This window comes from Schistocerca serialis, chromosome 4 (assembly GCF_023864345.2).
Source record: "Schistocerca serialis cubense isolate TAMUIC-IGC-003099 chromosome 4, iqSchSeri2.2, whole genome shotgun sequence".
In the NCBI taxonomy this organism is placed as follows: domain Eukaryota; kingdom Metazoa; phylum Arthropoda; class Insecta; order Orthoptera; family Acrididae; genus Schistocerca; species Schistocerca serialis.
The window spans coordinates 678,418,755-678,442,522 of record NC_064641.1 but is presented as its reverse complement, the minus strand read 5'-3'; the positions used below and the strand labels follow the sequence as shown (position 1 = coordinate 678,442,522).

The following is a 23,768-nucleotide window of genomic DNA, read 5'->3' as shown; positions in this document are numbered from 1 at the left end:
GCCACCAACTTCAGTCAGGAAATTTCTTGTTCGAAGTTATTTGGTCGTGGCAATCATATGTGATTGCATGCATTGGTCTAATACTTTAATGTGAATTCTTTTGGCCAGACTAACATTATCATCAACATCAGTGCCATTGGTAATTCACCACCCACGAAACTTATGTACCTGGGTTTGAGTCCTGCTCTGGCACACAGTTTTAACATGTTAAAAATGTTCCTCACTTCATATACTCCACTAAAGTATAAATAAGACCTCTCAACATCTTATTTCTTGTTTACAACCAACATATGCTATGAAAAATGAGTATCCATCCCCCACTCAAGCTGTATGTCTGCCACATAGTTTTTATCAGTGCACCCTCACATACACATTTACACATACTGCAACAAGTTCTACAGAAATGGATAGTTACTGAGGAACATATTTAGACAGTTATTGCAGGCACTACGGCAATAGTCCGAGTTTAACTGCATTGTGTGAAAAATAATGCATCTAACAACAGCTCATCACACGGACTATCTAATTGTTTACAGGCACTGTGAGTATGAGTCAGCAACTGCTGCAGAACACTACTGCTAGTACTTTCCTATAATAGCATTTCAGACTGAAATATGGTTGCCATAGTTTGAGATAGGATATCATTAGTACAGTGCATTTTCTAGTACTCAATGTCATCTGAACAAGTCCACTGACACAATGTGAAAGACGAGAAAAGCAAGATTACTGACAGGATACACTGTAGCCAAACAACCACTGCAATAGGCTCAACTGCTTTCATTTTCAGAGTGTGCTAAAACTGTACAAAGGGCATAATTCCTAAGTACACACAATTTTGCTTTAGATACTGATGTGACTAGTTGTATGATTCTTCTGATATTTTGCAATTACAAAATTACTCACCACATATAAATCTGCAATCATGATAAGTCATTTGTGGCCTCCCAGAGACAAAAACTCTCAATTTCTGGAAACATCCCCCAGGCTGTGGCTAAGCCATGTCTCCGCAATATCCTTTCTTTCAGGAGTGCTAGTTCTGCAAGGTTCGCAGGAGAGCTTCTGTAAAGTTTGGAAGGTAGGAGACGAGGTACTGGCAAAAGTAAAGCTGTGAGTACCGGGCGTGAGTCATGCTTCGGTAGCTCAGTTGGTAGAGCATTTGCCCGCGAAAGGCAAAGGTCCCGAGTTAGAGTCTCGGTCGGGCACACAGTTTTAATCTGTCAGGAAGCTTCAAAAACTCTCAATATTGCAATTATAAAATTTTAATTTTATTTCTCAACAGGTGTGTGGTCTGTCTCAAACGGTTGGCAAATTTTTATGCACAATGTTGTACTTCAATCCAACAGGAAGCGTTCAACTACAATTTTTACCAAAAATTGTCATTTTTATGTGATAAAGTCTTACCACTTCTCAGCAAAAACTCTGATTATGATGCAAACTTAGGTTTAACATAGTCTGCCTTTTGCTTTTATCACTCTACTTACACACCAGTAATCCAATCTCCCATTCAGTTTTCACATCTCTTGAATGATCTATTAGTATAATCATTAGCTGCCACATACTAAAATCTCCCTCCAGTGCCTTTCAACATTTATCAATTACTGTTTCCTTGCACCAACATGTTATTAGTAACTGATAGTCAGCCAATGGCTGTTTGATATTTATTCACCACCACCACCACCACCACCACCACGTCTGAATAATTTCATCTTTTAAGGTGTAAGAAGTCTAACACAACACTTAGTTTATTTCTGAATAAGCTAGCTTACAAAGAAATGGCAGCGAAGATGGCTGGTGAAACAACTGTTCTCAACAAAAACAGCTGTATAACTGGTAGCCTGATACTTGGAGAACTCACCATACATGGATGTATTTTCACAATGTGTTACAAGATTTCTATTGTGTGTCCTTAGTACCTGTACAGGCGTGACAATAACACTAAACAGCAATGTCATCACAAAATACTGCAGGCTGGAGCCAGCAGTGGCTCAACAAGCCAGGGAACAGAACCCTACCAGAGGAAATGCAATCCACTGTAAGTTAATCTATGGGGAAGCAGAAAGTCCGAAGCCATGTAGAGATGTGGACAGGGATGAATAGAACACACAGCAGGTTTGGGCAGCTGATGACTGAATGCACGGCAATGGCAAGAGGGCAAGGTGAGACCCACAGTAGTTGAGCTCAGCATTAGAAATGCACCGCCCAGCTTGCTGTCGCCCTTATGTAAACACTTTGTTTGGTGGGTTTGCCTATACAATGTGTCATCTGTGAACCGTTTGTAGTCGTCTGTACTGGTCTGCTCCACTACCCACGCCAGCCCACCTGCCTCCACTGCACGTCCGCTAGTGGCAATACTGAAGTGTCAATTCTACAATATCTTCCAGAGATCTCCATGAAAAGCCTTGGTACTTTGACAAATGTTTCACGATACACACTCATTAATCTTCTTTGTCAATACAAATATCTCTCTTCTCTCAAACAAATATTGCAAAAATACACCTATACAAAAACAACCTCTACATACACTTCAGAGGTTGACCATTAGTGCAGAAAGGAGTCAGATATATGGCTACATGTGCCTTGAACAATATAGCAGAACATATTAAATGTCTTGTTGGTAATGTGGGATTTAAGACTGAGAAAGAATTTCCTGTTTGGCAACTCCTACTTCACTGAAGAGCATTTTTGCAGAAACTCCAGCTTACTGTTTTGTCATTACATTGTTTTGCAATTTAATAAAATATACATTTTTGATGATTTTCCATATCCCTCAGATTCATCCCTATGAGACCCATGGACCATGACATGACAAACTCAATGCGATTGAAACATAGGGGCATTTAATACTTTTGGTTGCTATATTTTCTAGTTTAAAAGTAAACCAGTGCCAATTTACAAATTTCTTTTAGTGGACAACCAGCGACAAAATTATAGACACTGTCTAAACGCGCTGTCCCGATCCATTTCTGCATTCTGCAAGGAAAACGGAAGGCAAATGTATATACAGACATGAGAGTGAATCCTATAATATACTAATGCTGCTGACAGAAACTGAAGCCTGCACTCACATATGCACTTCCAAGTAGACGTGAGAAAAAAAAAAAGACAGTTTCCACCTGTGCACTTCTCAACTTCCACACAGCACCAACCACGTAATTTTGAGGAACTCAAGGGTAGAATACAGCAACTTGGCACAAAGATAATGTGAGTATTTTAAGCAAGTTGAGTCAACAGCAGCCTTTTTTTTTTGTTTTTTTTTTTTGGGAGGGGGGGGGGGGGCACACTGAGGGGACAGAATTCAGCTGAATTAAATTTGAAAATTTCCCTTAAGTATAAGAGGTGCTAAAATTTACTGTACACTCCTCATCTACAAATGAGCAAGCATGTGTAAATTTTTTGTAGCCTTGCTATCTATAAATGAGCACATATATATGTACAATTCACTTTCTTACAATTTTAATAAGTGTGTGGGACAAAAAATGTTATTTGTATGTAGACGATATTCAGCGTATGTAGAGGTATTTGTTTCATTTTTTTATTTGTAGCAAATAATGAAAGTAGATTATTAATTCATTACAATTAAAGCAGTGTTTTGTACCTATTTAGAAATGTTGAGAAGTGAAGCTGCAGTAATCAAGGAATGTAATAATTAAGGTGAATAAGTCTGACTTGGACAAATGTTATATGTTTTTTTCCAAAAATTCAAAAAGAAGAGACTTATTGAAAAGCACATCCACATTATTTTAATTCTGACTCAACGATATCCAGAATTTACACCACTTTTACAGGACGGACATGCTGAAGACAATCTGCAATAAGTTAGCAAATTCAGCCTACACTGTCATGCATGGGAGCATTACACTACAATGATTTAAGGCTAAGAAACTGTACCACTTAAAAATAATTTTGCAATCATTTCAGGTTTTATAATAAAACTGAAGACTGGTTTAAAAATTTTCTTTCTACCGCGAATTGACAGAATATTTAAAAGTGGTACCGAAGCACTGTGATTCAGTGGTGCGCGAGTTTCATGTACTTAACAGTGATGAAACATCAACAATCAGTTGAAGTCTGATTAATGCATCCAGAAGTTGTCAAATGCTATACTGTTTGAACATTAAACAATTTTAAAATCATTAATATTGCATTTGTGAAGTACAAAAGAGTGAGTTTTCATTGCAACATAAATAAACAATGCATCTCCAAAACATCAATAGCGAGAACAAGAAGTAAGAACCATTGTTCCGCAATATTTACCAATAACTAGTAAATAAGAAGACTTTCTGGAAATTTAATTTAATTTTGAATAGTATTCAGCGATGAAGACTAAAAAGTTGAAAGTTGATAATACATACACTATAGAAGTGACAGGTGTGCAGCTTGTTTTCCGGGGAGAACCCAGACAGCGAAGTGGGTGTGCTCAACCTGCCTAGCAGTGATTCGCACTCAGTAATTGCAGTCAGCAGTTCCACACATTTGGGGAATTTGGCATAATGGACCTTCGGTGACGATCAAGCATATGTAGTCTTACAGGGTGTATACGGGGACAAGGAAAAAAAAATTCCCGGATATCCCGTTTAAAAATATGCTTTTTCCCGGGCGAAAATACACTTTTTCTGTGCTAAGTGACAGTAGGTTTTCCGTAGATTTTTCCTCGGAACTCATAAACTTATCACTCCTTTGAATGGTTAACGTTTAATACAATCGCATAGAACTTCCCGGAAAAAAAAGAAAAGACAGGGCAAAGAAGTTTTGGAGAGACTTAATAAAAAAAAAAAAAAAAAGAGAGAAGTTTTGGAAAGACCTTTGATTTGCAGCAACATATACGCTGCATATTTTCGTATTACGAAAGTATAAATTCGAATTGCACCAAACACAGCGCGTTAGTTTCCGGAGCGTTGAAACCGAGGTTGCGATGTCCTTTTGTAGGCCAATCGTATCTCATGCCACGAGATCTTGTCAGCCGATGACAGCAGCTATTCAGAGCATATGACACGTGTTATAGTCAGGCAATAGCAAGATCACTGGTTACGTAGCGCGAACACGCAAGAGGAAAAGTTAACGGTTTACATTAATGTACACAGTACCATATATCTACAAGAAAAGCTAAGCTTTCACATGTAACATTTATCTTTTTTGCGTGTGTTATACTTTAAGACACATCACACAAATGTGCCAGTAAATATAAAATTATGACATAAATGTCTCGGCTCAAAATTCTTGTTAAGTGGCTGGTCCTCAAATTGTTCAGTTTCAAACGCTCTGTGATTTTGATATCCATCCCACTTTCTCACACGTAACGTAATTCATCTTGCGTAAAAAGAAATTTACTTTGAAAGTAACGCTTTTCTAACCACCGTTCGCAATACTATCCGGAGATTGTTAGAAATAGGTTCAATTTACCAGTTGCCAGAGAGCGCCAGAAAACAGGCATTATTGAGCGTGTGCAACTCCAGTGGTGTAGGAAGCCCGTATGCTCCTTTGTATAAAGCACTAAGAGAGCTTACATTACACCATAAAAGAAACAGTGCATCAGAGGATACTCCAAACGGCATCGGAATTTAGTAAAGCATACTAAAATGCATAATTCGGCTTGAAGTGCATATTGGCTTTTTCCAGATTCACAATGAAGTAGGTCCCATCTGATATTAAGCTTTTCAGTGTGGTTTTTGGGATGTAAATTTTCTTGCAGTACCATTGCTCTACGATCTCATTTTTGGTTCTTTATTATGGCATAATGTCATATATGGCAGAAGATGATAACATGCACTTGAAATTCAGCTAGCCAATACTGTAGAATGAAACACTTCGTTTCAAATAAAATGATTACCTCAGCTGAAAGATTAATAAAGCCAAATTTCTTTAGCAAACTTGCAAAAATAACTTCACTGTTCTGCAAGGCGATTAATGCTTGACTGCTACAAACTTGGAAATAAAATAAAATCAGAAAACTGAAATTAATAATATATTTTTGCCCTCTGTAATTATGTGAATGTATTTTAATTCACTTGATAGCTCCCGGCCACAGAAATCTGTTTTGTTTTCATTTGACGTGGGAGCTGAACACGAAGAGAATCAGCGAAATCACTTAACGTAAACACGGGTCACGTGGCGGTTAACCCCCTCAACTCAGACAACTCTGTGCAGGTGTGAATCTGGCAGCTAGGGCGCCCGAGAAAAATTTTTCTCGTTTGCATCTGGCTGCTTGCTGCTACTACCGATACAGCTAACAGCCAAACTTCAAGTAGCGGGAAGCGGGAGAAGGTACTGCTTATACGCGAGTCAAATGCGCAAGCGCAACAGACCGCTGGCAATTGGTCAAACGAACCTAATATGTACAGTTGTGACGTCATGCTCATAGCAAGCAGTTTATTGTTACGAAGAATTACAGTCTGTGCCCTATGACCTTTGACATCTTTTTGCTATTTGCAGACGCTTGTGCGTGCATGGTTTTTTGTTGTTGTAAATTGCACATTTCCTTTGTCACTAAAGTTTTATTTTTTCCCTCTCGTTTATATTTTATTGCTGCAGTATCATTCTCCAGTAGCAGGATATAATAACATTCTTTGCTAGAGAATCAATTCTGCAGTCAAAATTACAAAAATTTAACTGAAAGCTAAAACAATAAAAAATTCCCGGAATTCCGAAAAATTCCCGGGTTTTTCCCGGTTTTCTCCCGGATGAAAAAATTCCCGGGTTTTTCCCGGAACTCCCGGTTGACCCGGATCGTATACACCCTGTCTTAACAGATAGGCATCAGATGCGCCCTTTAGGAACTCTAATTGGTATTCAATTTATCAAAACACAATGTGTTCTGCTCAAATAAGGTAATATTCATCATACAGTGGATTTTCAATTCCAATTCACACAGTGACCTTGTAAGGTGAATTCCAATTTATATAGTGATCTTCATTGGTTTTTGAACGATTATGATAAAAAATATTTACTATTACAAGGTGTACAACTTTGCTTTTGCCGTTTTTTCCTCAACATTTGAGGCTTTAATGAAACAAATTGGTTATACATGTCTCATTCAAAGCATTTTCCATTGCTGGCCACTACTTTTTCCTATCTTTCAGGCAGGGTACAAATCCCACGTCAAAAAAAAATTGTTCATCTTTCGAAACAATCCACGAATCGATCCAATTTGTGACTTCTTCATGAGATCGGAAGTGCTGGTCAGCCAGGCCATGCGCCTTGATCTAAACAGGTGATAGAGGGAGCAATGTATGGAGAACAGAATGGGAATATTTCACCTTTCCACAATTACATAATACACGCAAATTCAGCAAAATATGCATCCCTGAAAGACTGATGATTATATCGTTTCTTAGTTGAACTCATCACGAAAACACTAAATCGCACACAAATTCGTCACATAGTTGCATGCATACCAGAACCACAACAAACACTGCATAAACAAAGCTTTCCCGCTAACATGCAGCTGAAGCACAACACGTAAACACTAAATCTGACACCAATTCGTCACACAATTGCATGAATACCAGAACATACTGCATAAACCACATAAAAGCAAGCATAAACAACGCTTTCCCACTAACATGCATTCTAAGCACGAAGAGTATGCAGCAATAATCTGCGAGATGCGATTATCGATAGAACATTTGATCAACTTTCGCCAGCGGTGTTTCAAACACACAGAGTTAATGACAAAAGCACAGTGATATTCTGCAAGAAGGGATTATCGATAATATTATTGGTCAACTTTCAGTCGAATTTCAAATACTCGCATCTCAGAATAGCAGCTATAATTTAAAGTCAAAACTGAAACGCAATATGAAAGCACAGGGTGGAAAGAAGCCCAGGAGTTGGAAAAAAATGTTCATCTGGAGAACTGGAAGGGAAGAAGACACAAGAAAAGTGGAAACGAAACATTACAACTGACCAGACAAAATGTAGGGTAAAGGCAGGGAGAATCTGGCCAATGTGGAGGCAAGGTCAAGGCCTCCATAACCAACATCTATGCAAATTGAGAGACTCAAATTCCAAATGAAAAATCAAGGATTTATACCCGAGACGACAAACCACTTTTGCAAAGAAAACCAAGGACAAGCATAACCAAGCGAGGGTCATCCGCTAACACTCGAGACAAGGAAGCTGGAAGTGCGAAGGGCCAAAAGGCAGGGGGAGATCAGCAAAATATGGATCACCATGAGGAGAACCCTGCAACTACAAGGGGTGATCAGCTCATTGCAGAGTAAAAAACCGTAGGTCAACCTAATATGGCCAATACGATGACGGCAGAGGGTAGTAGATTCCAGCCGAGAGAGGCAGAAGGAAGAACACCACATGGTCGGAGTCTCCTTGATGGTGCAAAGTTTATTAGAAAGAGGGGTAGCTCCCAAGAACTGGCCCACGATTGAGCAAAAAGGGATTTGATGTAAAGCCACAAATCCAGTCTCAGAGGTGTCGCCTAGAATGGTCAGCAAGTTCATTACCCAGGATACCAACGTGGCCAGGAACCCAAAGGAAATCAACCAAACAAGCAGCATCACCAAGATCAGCAAGAAGGTCAGGGTTGGCGGAGACTGAGGGGTGGCAGGAGAAACAACGAGCGATAGCCTGAAAGCCACTCATTGAGTCTGTACATAACAAAACTTGGGTGAGTGAGGACCATTTAAAGGAGCAGAGGGCCTCATAAATTGCCATCAATTCTGCAGTAAACACTCCATACATGGCGCACAGGGGATGGTGCCCCATACCAACAGAAGACTTGAAGGCATATCCCACATGATTGGCAGATGTAGAGCCATTGGTGTGAAAAACAATGGCATCCTGAAACTGCCTTATTCTTAACTTCCTATCTGTTTTACTTCGCGGATATATCAGAAGAAAATTTATTTGAGGAAACTAATAAATTACGAGACAGAATTATTCATCAGTACTTACCTATGATAAATATGTATTAATGCCAAAAGATACATATAAAATTAAAAGTGACATCACTATCCTAGCTTTCGGAACTGTTAGATCCTTGCCCGGTCAACAGTGGAGGACAGGTTGGGGATGACTGGAAAGGACAGGTGGGTCACTTAGACCCCGGGATGAGAGGGACTCACTTGTGAAGAGGATGTAGGTAGGCAAGTAGGCATGGCATGGCATTACATCGCAACACACACACACACACACACACACACACACACACACACACACACACACACACAAAATGAAAGAAAGAGAGAGAGAGAGAGAGAGAGAGAGAGAGAGAGAGAGAGAGAGAGAGAGAGAGAGAGAGCTTAAACATTCACACCACGGCTTAGAAGTAGGTTTTTTCCCCAGTAACAAAGTCTCTAGAAATAGGATTACTTTTTGACTTTAACTTACTTTGCTTTTGTGCTTTTCTTCACACTTTTCGGCTTTTTTTCTGTGATCTGCTTTAGTTCACCAGATTCTGCATTTTTGTCATCAGCTGAAGATTCTTCAGATCTGTCATTCACTGGGAAGTTTTTCACTGAATCCGGAACTGTACTGAGACTACTATTTGTGTCAGATGTATCATCAGATGTACTGTCCGGTGTTTTTTCTAGTTTTATCTGTTGAATATAGAAAGCAGATTTAAATCATCGTACAAGTTTTGATAAACAAACTGAGTATGAAAACTCTCTCAAAGGAATAAATATTAAACTGCTGCAGCGCATGTAAAAGAAATTAAGACAGGGAGTCATTTGTAGCTGCCATTGCAATGGGTTAAAAAAACTAGTTTCCTACTGAACTCATAAAATGGACAGTTAAATATTCATTACTGAAGGAACTTTTATATTGTACAACATACCAGAAAACAAAGTAGTATTGACACATACGCTACTCTTACACTGCCAAACATTGACTGGAAAATGCTATGACCAGGAAATTACAATAACATAAAAACAGTAATATTAGATGTCTTGTATGGTTGAGATGGACATAAGCGCAAAGAGAGGGTGAGCGGGTGGATGTGGGTGTGAGGGAGAAAGGTACTTTAGAATGTAAGGTGAGAGGCATGGAGGACTCCAAGGTACACTGGACATAGCATGTTTCCCATCATCTATCTTGAACAATGTCATTAACAGCTACCTAACTTAACATCTAAATAATCTCTTTTCCTATACATTGCCAAAACAAAGCACTCAAAAGGTAAGAATGATTTCATCTATGCTCCTGGCCATTAAAACTGCAACACCAAGAAAGTGACATGCAGAACACATCAAATTGGCATGAAAATAGCTTGTGGTCTTGTGGTAGCTTTCTCGCTTTCCGCGCATGGGGTCCCGGGTTCGATTCGCAGCGGGGTCAAGGATTTTCCCTGCCTCCAGATAACTAGGTGGTGTTGTGTTGTCATTGTCATCATCATCATCATCATCATCATCATCATCATCATCATAAAACATGTAAAATATGAACAAGAGCCATGAGGGAACAATAAGAGTGGGCGACCAAGAACAAAGTGCTTGGATAAAAAAGAACGTACGGGATGTAGTCTTTCAACACTACTGTTCAATTTGCACATCAAAGAAGCAATGATGGGAATAAAAGATAGGTTCAGCAGAGGAATTAAAATTCAAGGTGAAAGAATATCAATAATGCAAATTGCTGATGGCATTGCTATTGTTAGTGAAAGGGGTGACGAAGAATTACATGATCTGCTGAATGGAATGAACAGTCTCATAAGCACAGAATATGGATAGAGAGTAAATCGAAGAAAGACGAAAGTAATGAGAAGCAGCAGAAATGAGAGCAGCGAGAAACTTATCAGGATTGATGATCACGAAATATATGAAGTTAAGGAATTCTACTACGTAGATAGCAAAATAACTAGTGATGAACGGAGCAAGAACATCAAAAGCAGACTAGCACTGGCAAAAAGGGCATTCCTGGCAACAAGAAGTCTATTGGTATCAAACATAGGCCTTAATTTGAGGAAGAAATTTCTGAGAATGTACGTCTGGAGCACAGCATTGTATGGTAGTGATACAGGGACAATGCGAAAACTGGAACAGAAGAGAATCAAAGCATTTGAGATGTGGTGCTACACACAAATGTTGAAAATTAGGTGGACTGATAAGCTAAGGAATGAGGAAAAACAATAACAGTAGAGAAAGCCAGAGATTGGAATACATTCCGCAAACAACTGAGGTCATAGGTTGCAAGTGCTACTCTAAGATGAAGAGATTGGGACAGGAGTGGAATTTGTGGCAGGCCACATCAAACCAATCAAAAGACCATTGATATAAAAAATAAATAAATAAATAAAACACATTTGTGATATGCAAATGATTACGTTTGCAGTATAACCATGCAAAAATAAAGAGGGGTAACACCACCCACATTGTATAAGTGAAGCTTATGCCGTGGGTTCCTAATTCAGAAATCAAATTTCAATTATGGTTGCTTGTAAGAAGATTGTGTTATGCCTCACGTAACAAAGATACCTCTACCATCAAGTGTCAGAGTTTGACAGCAGCAGCACCATAGCCTACCAAGACTGTGGTTTATTGATCTATGATATGGCTCAACATCTTGGTTGGGATGCCACAATTCATGGAATTAATGTGTTCAGGAAGGACATACTCAACACCATGCAGGGTCTCAAATGGCCCCAAACAACTACCGTCAGAAAGGACATGCAGAATTTACAACCACATCACATATTTCAATACATTAAATAGGATTGTTCACAGTAAAGCCGGGAATGCACACATACAGTGCAATACTGTCTGTAACAGCATGAACAATCAACACTGCAACCATTTTTATGGCTTCCCTTGATGTGACCACAGACAGAGGTGCATTAACAGTGGTGGTCTCCAAGACAACATTGCACACGTGCGCACATGCATGCACACACAAAGTAGCACCACATTGACTTCTTGGAAATGTCACTGTTATGCGTATAGTATCACAATGGACATACAGGTATTTATCTGTGGAGGCTCTTGAGGAGCGAAAGTTTCCAGATCACATTCATCATTGTCATATGGGGTCAGCACCTGAAGTGGTAGGACAAGGGTGCCGTAGGATACACAATTCACTCACCCCTTGTATGTATAGCTGGTAATCTGGACAGCAGCTGTTACATTTCTGATGTGTCAAGGTTAGTAGCTGTGCCCTATCTCTAACTTCTCTTCCAACAAGATAACACAAAATCATGTGTTGCCCACATCGAGCTGACCCAAATCAATACAAAAGTGTTAGGCTCTTGTCTTGGCAAGCACATAGACTGTTGTCTTGGTCAGTACATTTCTTAGTCATCTCACACCCATTGAAAACATTTGGTCATCACTTGCCAAGAGATGGGCACACCTCTACTTGGCAGTTATACACAGATGAACCGTCACAGTATGGAATGACCTACCCGTATCTGTCATCCAAGCTCACTTCAACTATGCCCAGTTGGGTTACAGCCAATGCTGCCAGAGGTCACAGTTCTGTGTACTAAATATCACACCTGTTATGAACACAAATCATCTACAAAATCTATAATGTATTCTTCCAGTTATACAGCATACATACAGTAAGTAAAATTTTGTTATTCTCTATTCTGCCTAATGTTTCAGTTGTAATGGTCACCACTGTATTTCCACTGGTGTGTAAATTCCATTTGGTCTACATTTGTAAGTAGTTTTAGATTGTCCCAATATTTCTTTCTATTACTTTAACTGTAGCTCATAATGGAAATGAGGCCGTATGAATGAGAGACTTAAATGTCACTTTTACATCTACACTCGTGCTCATAAATTAAGGATAATGCTGATACATGGTGAAACAACGCTCTGGTGGGCAGTTTGCAGGCATAATCACCTCGGGGTATGACCATGCAGTGCATTTGACCTGCGGTCGTCGCACGGTGACACTGGCAGCAGTCCACATACACAGAAGTATGTTGGTGCATGTCAGAGCACGGTGTAGCGAGTAAGTGTGCAGACATTTGCAGACATGGTAATGGTGACTGTGTGTTGAAAATGGCTCAAAGAACATATATTGATGACGTTATGAGGAGTAGAATACTAGGACGACTGGAGGCTGGTCAAACACAGTAGGTCGTAGCACGGGCCCTCTGTGTGCCATAAAGTGTGATCTCAAGATTATGGCAACGATTTCAGCAGACAGGAAACATGTCCAGGCACTACAGTGTGGGACGTCCACAGTGTACAACACCACAAGAAGACCGATATCTAACAATCGGTGACCGCAGACGGCCCGGAGTACTGCAGGTACCCTTGCTCGGGACCTTACCCTATCCACTGAAACAGTTGTCTCCAAACAAACAGTCTGCAGGCGACTGAACAGACATGTTTTATTCGCCTCGAGACCTGCAAGGTGCATTCCACTGGCCCCTGCTCACAGGAGAGCCCATAAAGCCTGGTGTCAAGAACACAGTATGTGGTCATTGGAGCAGTGGTCCCTGGTTATGTTCACGGATGAGTCCAGGTGTAATCTGAACAGTGATTCCCGCTGGGTTTTCATCTGGCGTGAACCAGGAACTGGATACCAACCCCTTAACGTCCTTGAAAGGAACCTGTATGGAGGTCGTGGTTTGATGGTGTGGGGGTGGGATTATGATTGGTGCACGTACACCCCTGCATGTCTTTGACAGGGGAACTGTAACAAGTCAGGTGTATCAGGACATCATTTTGCACCAGTATGTCCTCCCTTTCAAGGGTGCAGTGGGTCCCACTTTCCTCCCGATGGATGATAACGCATGTCCCCATTCAGCTGCCATCGTGGAGGATTACCTTGAAACAGAAGATATCAGGCAAATGGAGCAGCCTGCCTGTTCTCCAGACCTAAACCCCATCATGCACGTCTGGGATGCTCTCGATCGACGTATCGCTGCACGTCTTCAAACCCTTAGGACACTTCAGGAGCTCCGACAGGCACTGGTGCAAGAATTGGAGGCTATAACCCAGCAGCTGCTAGACAACCTGATCCAGAGTATGCCAACCCACTGTGCGGCCTGTGTACATGTGCATGGTGATCATATCCCATATTGATGTCGAGGTACATGTACAGGAAACAGTCGCGTTTTGTAGCGCTTGTTTTGGGACAGTTTTCTCAACTTATCACCAATACCGTGGGCTTACAGATCTGTGTCGTGTGTGTTCCCTATGTGCTTATGCTATTAGCGCCAGTTTTGTGTAGTGCCACATTGTGTGGCATCACGTTCTGCAATTATCCTTAATTTATGAGCATGAGTGTATATCTACATGTATACTCTGCAAATCACTGTGAGGTGCATGGTAGAGGGTACACCCCACTGTACCAGTTATTCAGATTTCTTCCTGTTCCATTCACGTATGGAGCATGTGAAGAATGACTGAAAGCCTCTAAGGCTGCAGTTATTATTGTAATCTTATCTTCATGACCCCTTTGTGAGCGATACATAGGGGGTTGTAGTATATTCTTAGGGTAACCATTTACAGCCAGTTCTTGAAACTCTGACAACAAATTTTCTTGGGATGGTTTATGCCTATCTTCAAGAGTATTCCAGTTCACTTTCTTCAGTATCTCTGTGACACTTTCCCATGGATTAAACAAACCTTTGACTATTTGTGCTGCCCTCCTCTGTGTACATTCAATATCCTGTTAGCCCTGTCTGATACAATTCCACACACTTGGGCAATATTCGAGAATTGGTTGCACTAATGATTTGTAAGCGATCTCCTTTGTAGACTGATTGCACTTCCCCAATATTCTACCCATAAACTGAAGTCTAACACCAACTTTATCCACATTAACCTATGTCATACTTCCATTTCATACCCCTACAAAGTGTTACACCCAGATATTTGTATGAATTGACCAATTCCAACAGTGACTCATTATTATAGTCATCAGATACTATGTTTTTTCGTTTCGTGTAGTGCAGAATTTTACATTTCTGAATGTGTAGAGCAAGTTGCCAATGGCTGCACCACATAGAAATCTAATCAAGATCTGACTAAATACTTATGCAGCTTCTTCAGATAGTACTTCATTATAGGTAACTGCATCATTGGCCAAAAGCCCAATTTTACTACTAATATTGTTTACAATGTCATTAATACACAACATGAACAGCAAGAGTCCTAACACACTTCCCTGGGTTCACACCTGAAGTTACGTCTACATCTGATAATGACTATCCACCCAAGATAGCATGCTGTGTTCTCCGCACCAAAAATTCCTTGATCCAGTCACAAATTTCACTTGATATCCCATATGATCGTACATTTGACGAAAAATGTAGGAGTGATAACAGTCAAATGCTTTTTGGAAATCAAGAAATACAGCATCTACCTGACTGCCTTATGTTTTTCTTATAATTGGCCTTTGTTTTCTGCTGCTTCAAACTTTATTGCAAATCATTTTTGGTTAAATTTTTTGAATAACTAACGTGTATGTCTTCCGTTCCTCAATAACTAATATATCAATGTTCTTTATGGCCTTTAAATTTTATAGTATACACAAAAATGTGAAACATATTAATCTCCTTCACTATTTTATTAACAAATTTAAATGAAATACTGATTTTTCAAATAATTGTCATCTACTTCCCTATTTCCTATACTGACTGTTTAAATAAATCCAATTAATGTCAACATTACAAGCTCACATGCTCAACATTAAGGGGAGGGGGGGGGGGTCGCTGTAACAATACTGACAGGGAGATAACCCCATCCCCCCCCCACACCACCTTTACCCCTTCCTTTTGCATTTTTACACATTCCAAACAATTTATTCTTTTCAGACTGTTAAATGCTCTCTCAATAGTGTTTCATTACTTCTACTTACTACACTGAAGAGCCAAAGACACTGGTACACCTGCTTAATATTGCATAGGTTATCTGCGAGCTTGCAGAAATGCCGCAACATGACATGGGATAGACTAGACTAATGTCTGAAGTAGTTATGGTGGGAATTTAACAATAAATCCTGCAGGGCCATCCATAAATCTTTAAGAGTACATGGGGGTGGAGATCTCTTCTGAACAGCATGTTGCAAGGCATCCCAGATATGCTCAATAATGTTCATGTCTGGAGAGTCTGATGGCCAGCAGAAGTGTTTAAAACTCAGAAGACTGTTGAAACTTCCTGGCAGATTAAAACTGTGTGCCTGACCGAGACTCGAACTCGGGACCTTTGCCTTTCGCGGGCAAGTGCTCTACCATCTGAGCTACCGAAGCACAACTCACGCCCGCGCCTCACAACTTTACTTCTGCCAGTATCTCGTCTCCTATCTTCCAAACTTTACAGAAGCTCTCCGGCGAACCTTGTAGAACTAGCACTCCTGAAAGAAAGGAGTGCAAGTTCTGCCAGTATCTCGCAGGAGAGCTTCTGTAAAGTTTGGAAGGTAGGAGACGAGATACTGGCAGAAGTAAAGTTGTGAGGCGCGGGCGTGAGTTGTGCTTCGGTAGCTCAGATGGTAGAGCACTTGCCCGCGAAAGGCAAAGGTCCCGAGTTCGAGTCTCAGTCGGGCACACAGTTTTAATCTGCCAGGAAGTTTCATATCAGTGCACACTCCACTGCAGAGCAAAAATCTCATTCTCAGTAGACAGTTACTGGAACCACTCTGTAGCAAGCCTGGGCGTGTGGACTGTCACACTGTCCCGCTGGAATTGTCCAAGTCCGTCGGAATGCACAATGGACACTAATGGATGCAGGTGATTGGACAGGATGCTTACGTACGTGTCACATGAAAGAGTCATATCTAGACATATCAGGTATCCCATATCACTTCAACCGCACTCACCCCACACCATTACAGAGCCTCCACCAGCTTGAACAGTCCCCTTCTGACATGCAGGGTCCATGGATTCATGAGGTTGTCTCCATATCCGGACACATCCATCATGTTTCCAGTCAACATCAGCCCAATGTCGGTGTTAATAGGCCCAGGCGAGACATAAAGCCTGTGTCGTGCAGTCATCGAGGGTACATGAGTGGGCCTTTGACTCCAAAAGCCTGTATCTATGTTGTTTCATTGAATAGTTCACATGCTGATACTTGTTGATGGCCCAGCACTGAAATCTGCAGCAATTTGTGGAAGGGTTGTACTTCTGTCACACTGAATGATTCTTTTCAGTCGTCGTCGGTGCCATTCTTGCAAGATCTTTTTCTGGCCACTGCAATGTTGGACATTTGATGTCTGACCAGATTCTTGATATTCACGGTACACTCTTTAAATGGTCATATGGGACAATCCCCACTTCATCGCTACCTCGGAGATGCTGTGTCCAATCACTCGTGCGCCGACCATTTTCAAACTCACTTAAATCTTGATAGCAGCAGTAACTGATCTGACAACTGCACCAGACACTCGTTGACTCATATAGGCGTTGCCGACCACAGTGCCGTATTCTGCCTGTTTACATATCTCTGTATTTGAATACACATGCCCATATCAGTTTCTTTGGCACTTCAGTATAAATGGTGAAACATTTTTAGCCCTTAGCCTTGTTGATCAATAGTGAAATGGCAAAGATCCAATGATGATGAAATAATAATAATGATGAAATAATAATAATAATAATAATAATAATAATAATAATAATAATAATATTAATAATAATATAATTATTATTATTATTATTAATTTTGTGTGGTTCAATGATGCGGTGCAAGCCTTTCAATTGGATGCCACTTCAGCAACTTGCCTGTCCCCCTATCCGACCTTAGTTATCCAACTGGGTTATGAGGACCTACACTTGGACATGAACTATGAACCATATGCTGTCGCTAGAGAATCTTCACATTACTGAGAGATGGATGTTATGTTAAAAGTAGACTGAAAGAACCCATGGTCTGACAGAGATTCGATCCCGTGACCTTTCAGTTTCCGGGCACTCACTTTATTCGGGTCTGGGGGTCTAGCACTAATCAATGGCTGTGACATATTAAGTATATGAAATATGTACAGACAATAAGAGCTTAATGCAAGAGATTTTGTTTGTTTTATGGCATTTAACACATTCCTCAAGTACATGTGACCTTCACAATTGACTTGTCCCCTCCTGTCAACAAGAATCTACCCTTCTAGTAGCAGCCATAGCTTGATGATCAGTTATACGGAAAAAATTATGTCTTGTTAGAATGAAATGTATTGCCCACAACACCAACCAGCTGTCAAATATTGTTTCGAGTTGTTTAAAAATATTGTGATACTTACAATTAGGTACTAAAAATGCAGCACTTAAACAGTCTCTATGGAAGATAGATTTATGCTGCATATTAAGTTAGATGAACAGAAATATTTCACTAGGCGTCTGAACAAAAATACTCATTTTTAAAGTGTACTGCTTGAATTATCCATTCCTTTGTTGAATTTTGATGCATCCTGTAATAATGTACTATCAACTAACAGACAATGTTAATCAAGCTAAATAATATTTAAAGATCATAATCTAAAATGAAAATAGAATTACAGTAATTAATGTCTGATGAGTGAATTTTTGCAGCAAATATCACAAACAACAAATTAGTATCCAGTAGCAATGTTGTTAATACTGAATTATTTATTACTAACGCAAGCTGAATTAGTCTAAAGTTATGCTGAGGCAATTCTAACTCTCTTTTACATTAACTCTGGAATTGGGTAGTCTCCCACCATAAATCATAATCGCTCTGGCCACATGAGCAAAATTTTCATTTTGGAAGGAACCAATGAGTGACTCTGTATACAATGTTTAGCAGCTTGGGTCGTTCTACTGAGTATGTCCACATGGTTCATTTATTGGTTGGGTTATAAAATTATTCCAACGTATTTTCCTGTCACTATTCCAGTCTGTATTGATCACGTAACTAAGTCATTAAATATTTTTGAAATAATTACATCAATAAAAAAATTCAATTTTTCTGTTATAAAGTTGAAAATATTACTGGAAAGTCAATTACTTTACTACATTAACACTTGAAAAACTTTTTAATATTTCTCCTATAACAAGTCACTGTACAGTCATCAAAAGAAATTTATATTTTGTTGCAATCAAATCTAAAGACCGCAAATGTTTTACAGTTCGTTTACTATTCGATTGACTAGTTAGGAGAGTTGATTTTAAAACAGTGTGGAACTGTCCGTTCCTTAAACTGTGTTTGTCAAAGTCATAAAGATCTCTATAAATCATAGTAAAACAAGATATATTTTTGGTTTAATAACATAAGAAATCTGGAGCCACAAAGGGAACTTGGCAGGTGAACAAAACAGTATTTCAGGAAAACTGTGAACCCCTAGTTGCTCATCTACCTAGACGACTGCTTTTTCTAGAGCAAGGGATGAAACAACTGCTGGGAGATTGAAAAGGCAGCTAGGAAATGTTTAATAGCCATTCAGATTTCAAGTTTAACAATATCTTAAAGATACTTTGAAAGGCTGAGGGACAAGATACTGTGAATGTGTTCCTATCTGGGATCAGTGTCATAGCTTGTTACTGTTTTCTAGCACCTATCCAGATTCTTCCTAGTTTTTTTCTCTTCTTCTTCTTCTTCTTCTCCTCAGTGCTGTCAAGAGAGAATGTAACACCCTCCTCGTTATGCTACGTGTTTGAAAGCAAGGGCTGTTCTGATACTTGGAAGTAATAAAACACTTCCACAGCATGAATTAGTTTACTTTGCGAAGAATGTTTCCAACAACAGAAGTAACAAAGATGTGCAAAGCAGAAAACACACACACACACACACACACACACACACACACACACACTTAGCTTGGAAATATGCCAATATCACTCCAGTTGCAGTTTTCATGGTTATGTTATCAAAATATTTCAGGGCATTTTCCGCTCTACAACTTCCGAAGTTTCATAATAGATGGAAGAGTACCAACAAATCTCAAAGAAACAATTGTGAATTGGAAAGAGAAAAGGGGACCACTTTTCAGAGAAGTACAATTTTCAGTATAAGCAAAAACTTTCAGTACATTGCAGAAATTTACTTCATTCTGCACATACTCATATCTACTTGAAAGTTGTTTGAATCCACCGGAAGTCAATAATATCATTAAAAGCAATCAATGTCAGTCTTCTGAAAAAAGAAACACTTATCGTTATGGAGAAATAGAACTGGCCCGACAAGAAGGCCCTTTTCTAAATCTTACAGTTGTGTATGCAATGCTTCACAAAACACTACCTCCTAAATATTATTGGCATTTTAAGGAGCTGAGCAGCTTTGTATGAAAGAAGAATGTTTTATGAATATAATAACACCAAATAAGACAAGCGGTCCGTTTTTATACGAGACTTAGGCCGCGTTCACACTGCCGGCCGGGCCGCCGCCCGCTTCGATATCAAACACATGGTTTTGAATTGCGGTGTTCACACTGGCGGCCGGGCCGCGCCGACACGGCGTGAGCCTCCCGGAGCCGAGCCGGCGACATCCCGAGTGTTTAATATTGCCGGCGCGAGCCGACCGCAGGCGCGAGCCTGTGGCGCAGCACTACAGCTTCTGCAGTACACGCATCACACGTCTCCCTTCTGCTTTCTTCACAAGTGTGACTGCACACGTCTTTTATTTTAAGACGTTACCTCACATTTCACAATCAGTGAGGAAAAATTACGTTTATTATAATGATCCATGGGAAATTACTTTTATTTCATTTATTTAATCTACCGTATTTACATGCATTTACAACAATAGCTTGCCAGCGATCGCGGCATTGCCGCCACTGAATAGTTCGCATTTACTTGTAAACGGAGACAGATATGAGTGTCACTGAGGGACGGAAATGTGTCCCTACCAGATGATAATGCATTGTAAAGTCATGCTGTGGCAGTTCCTTATCAGTGGAAATAGAACCACTCAGTCAAAGGGCATTATCTCAAAACTCTTCGCGTATCAATCTGTCTATCTTACAAGAAAATGAAAAGAATTCTGTGAGGTCATCAGCGGCTCCACATGATGAACCATTACCACTGCCAAGCGCTGCATCATGAAGAAAAAGGTTGGAAAATTCTGAAGGAGTATTTCTGCGATTCTTCATTGAAGGCACAGCAAGACATTACCCAAAATGACGAAGCTAATTACTTCCTAATGATTCTCAGGAGTCCCATAAACACTCTTCCCCTCAGAGGTAAGCGTTTGTGAAATTTAAAATACAAAAGCATGACTACAATTAATTGGAGGTAGTGAATGCTGTACAAAGTTCTACTGCAAACCAAAAAGTGTGTACTAACGAATCTTACCTTATCGTTATACACAATTTTTCTTCTGCTGTTATACTTCTGCGAAAATTTGTGTTCTGTTTAGAAATTTTGCCTTGAATGTTCTGCAGCACATACTGAAATGTATTATGATTCATTCTGTAATTTGAATAAAATTTTTCAGGATAGTTTTTAAGTTCTTCATATAAAGAAAAAAACTCTCCTAAATGTCTGTCGCTATTTATGGGATGAATCCATAACCTCCTAGTTCTTCTGTACTTCAAAACTCGACGAGTTACTGCAGAGTCAAAACAATGCCAATAAAAGAGTGAAGACATTGTTCTACACGACAGCACAGACTAGCTAATGGCGAGCAACTGTTGACTGCAGCTGCGTTTTCTACTGACTTGCTTTTCAGCTGTCGAAGGGTGGGGATCTTTTTAAATTTATTTGGCCTCCCGCCAGCCATTTAGCCAAAGAGTGGGGATTACCTTGACAGTGCAGCGCAGCCCGCCAAGGAAGACAAAAAAACAATGAAGAACAATGAAACGCACATCTGTGCCGATCTATAGTAGTTTCATTAACTCTCCACTATTTTTTCTGCCAAAGTAGACAACGGGACTACAGAATTGCGCTTCAGTTATCTTTTAGTTCGAAATACGAAATGTACATCATACTAATTGTAGGATGTTGATGACAAATAATTGTTTGTCTTTTGTGATGCAACGTGTGGCCAATTATAAAAGCACAGCAGATGATTGTCCAGTAGCCGAGGGAAAAATTCTTATACATTTGGATTTATCTAGAGAATGAGACCATTAAAATAATAAGAGGGGCCGGCACTAGGTCTGCGCTGATCACTAGTAGTTAGTTTTTTTTCTGTGCTGCATTATAAGACTACACTACACCAAGCTGTAACCGCGCGAACTCCGTGGCTTGCGGACGCGGCACTGACGCCACTGAATAGCTCGCATTACTTGAGACCAGAGACAGATATCAGTATCATTATCATTTCAAAAACTTTTTGGTACTTTTAGCTACATTTCATTTCCAACAATGTATGGTCTAAAACGGATCTAACAGTAAGCTATCCGATACATACCTTTTTCACTACAAGATTTGTAAATCAAGTGCACAACGTTGACAAATAGCATCATTTCACAATGACTGTTAAGAAACATGGAAAGATAAATGATTCAATACGAAGCTATAATGTTGCACTACCACGTGTACAAAAATCAGATTCTTTAGCCGCATACTTTCTTCAAAATCGGTTGGGAAGCGTTACGAAACTAAGAAATCACGCGAAACGAAAAGTAGACTTTTTCTTTTTTCACGACGTAAGTAACGCTTTTAAGGAAAAAATAAGTTCATAAAACGATGTGGCGAAGTCTTATATACCGCTAAGAACTTTTAAAACATGAAAATCGGAGAAGTGGATTTTCCCCCATTTCGCCGTCCCGGCTCGGCGCGGCGCGCAATGTGAATGCACTACTCGTCGGCCTGAGCTGGCTAGGCACGAGCCGAGCCAGTACGCGTCAGCCCGGCCCGGCCCGGCCCGGCCGGCAGTGTGAACGCAGCCATATAAATGCCTACAGATGTCACCAATTTGCAGTTGGAGGCCCTAAAATGGTAGCTGACAGTTGGGATGACTGCAGCAACAAGAACCTACACTTAGAAGACATGTTAACACAACTGTTGCTGCTAGAAATCAGGAAGGTGAAGTTGCTATGAATACATATGACAGGCCAAATGTCTTTAAGAACGGTACTTCTAACATAACCAAGCATATCCATTTTGAGTTTATCACCAGCTCCAAATGTAGAGTACACTACAAAATGGAAATTGATGGAAATCAGCTTGTGCACCACATCTTGCCTCAAGAAAATGAATGTGTTGGGTTCCCAGTGCTGTAATTCCATAGTAAGGACAACTAAACAAAAAGATTATCTTTTTGAAAACATCAGGACTATTACAAAGAGGAATAAAAAGGTGTTCTGTGTCCTTAAGCAAAACCAGAACCTCCAGACAGTGATAATGAGGATCCTGAGGAAGAAGCTTACCAGCCAGATATTCCAGAACAAAAAAAAAAAAAAAAAAAAAAAAAAAAAAAAAAAAAAAAAAAAAAAAAAAAAGGAGGTGAAAATGCTGCTTGTGGGCAATCTCCAAACCTTCAGACGCAAGAATATTAGAAATGGAAAATCAAATCCACTAGCTACTATAAAATATAATATCTCAAAAATCTGTTCCTTGGGATTTTGTGAATTCAAAATTTTTGATTGCAATACATATGCAGAATGTGTTTCTTAAATCTGTCAAATTAAACAGTGGTAACAAACTGAAACATTACTAAACATTACCTCAAACTATCTATTTTCCATTGGCAACATTCAACCGGCCAAAATTCAAATTAAAAAAAGAGGTCCCTTTTCACTTTCTGTCTCACAATTGCAGTAAATCAATGACTTGCATGTGCTAAATACTTTTCAAATAAATGACAATCATTACACAACTGACCTTCTTTACAGGTTTTCTCAAGTCTTCTTGAATGCTTAGCTTTCTCTTCTGTTGCTTTGTATATGCTGGCAAGAAATTCTCTCTGTCTTTAGTTTTCTGTGGCGGTGGATAATTTTTAGCAAACGTTTCTTGTCTTTCCTCTCTA

General features: G+C 39.7%; 1 protein-coding gene across 4 annotated transcripts in view; it reads right to left on the bottom strand.

Annotated features, from left to right (window-relative positions):
* The window catches only part of LOC126473161 (histone-lysine N-methyltransferase NSD3), a 127,535-nt gene that overhangs the window by 80,270 nt on the left and 23,497 nt on the right, over positions 1-23,768 (bottom strand). For all 4 annotated transcript variants that reach the window (XM_050100025.1, XM_050100027.1, XM_050100028.1 and 1 more), the window contains 2 exons: positions 23,624-23,765; positions 9,343-9,551 (listed from right to left, as the gene is read on the bottom strand). In XM_050100025.1, the coding sequence (XP_049955982.1) occupies positions 9,343-9,551; positions 23,624-23,765 (351 nt within the window). The remainder of the gene's footprint in view (positions 1-9,342; positions 9,552-23,623; positions 23,766-23,768) is intronic.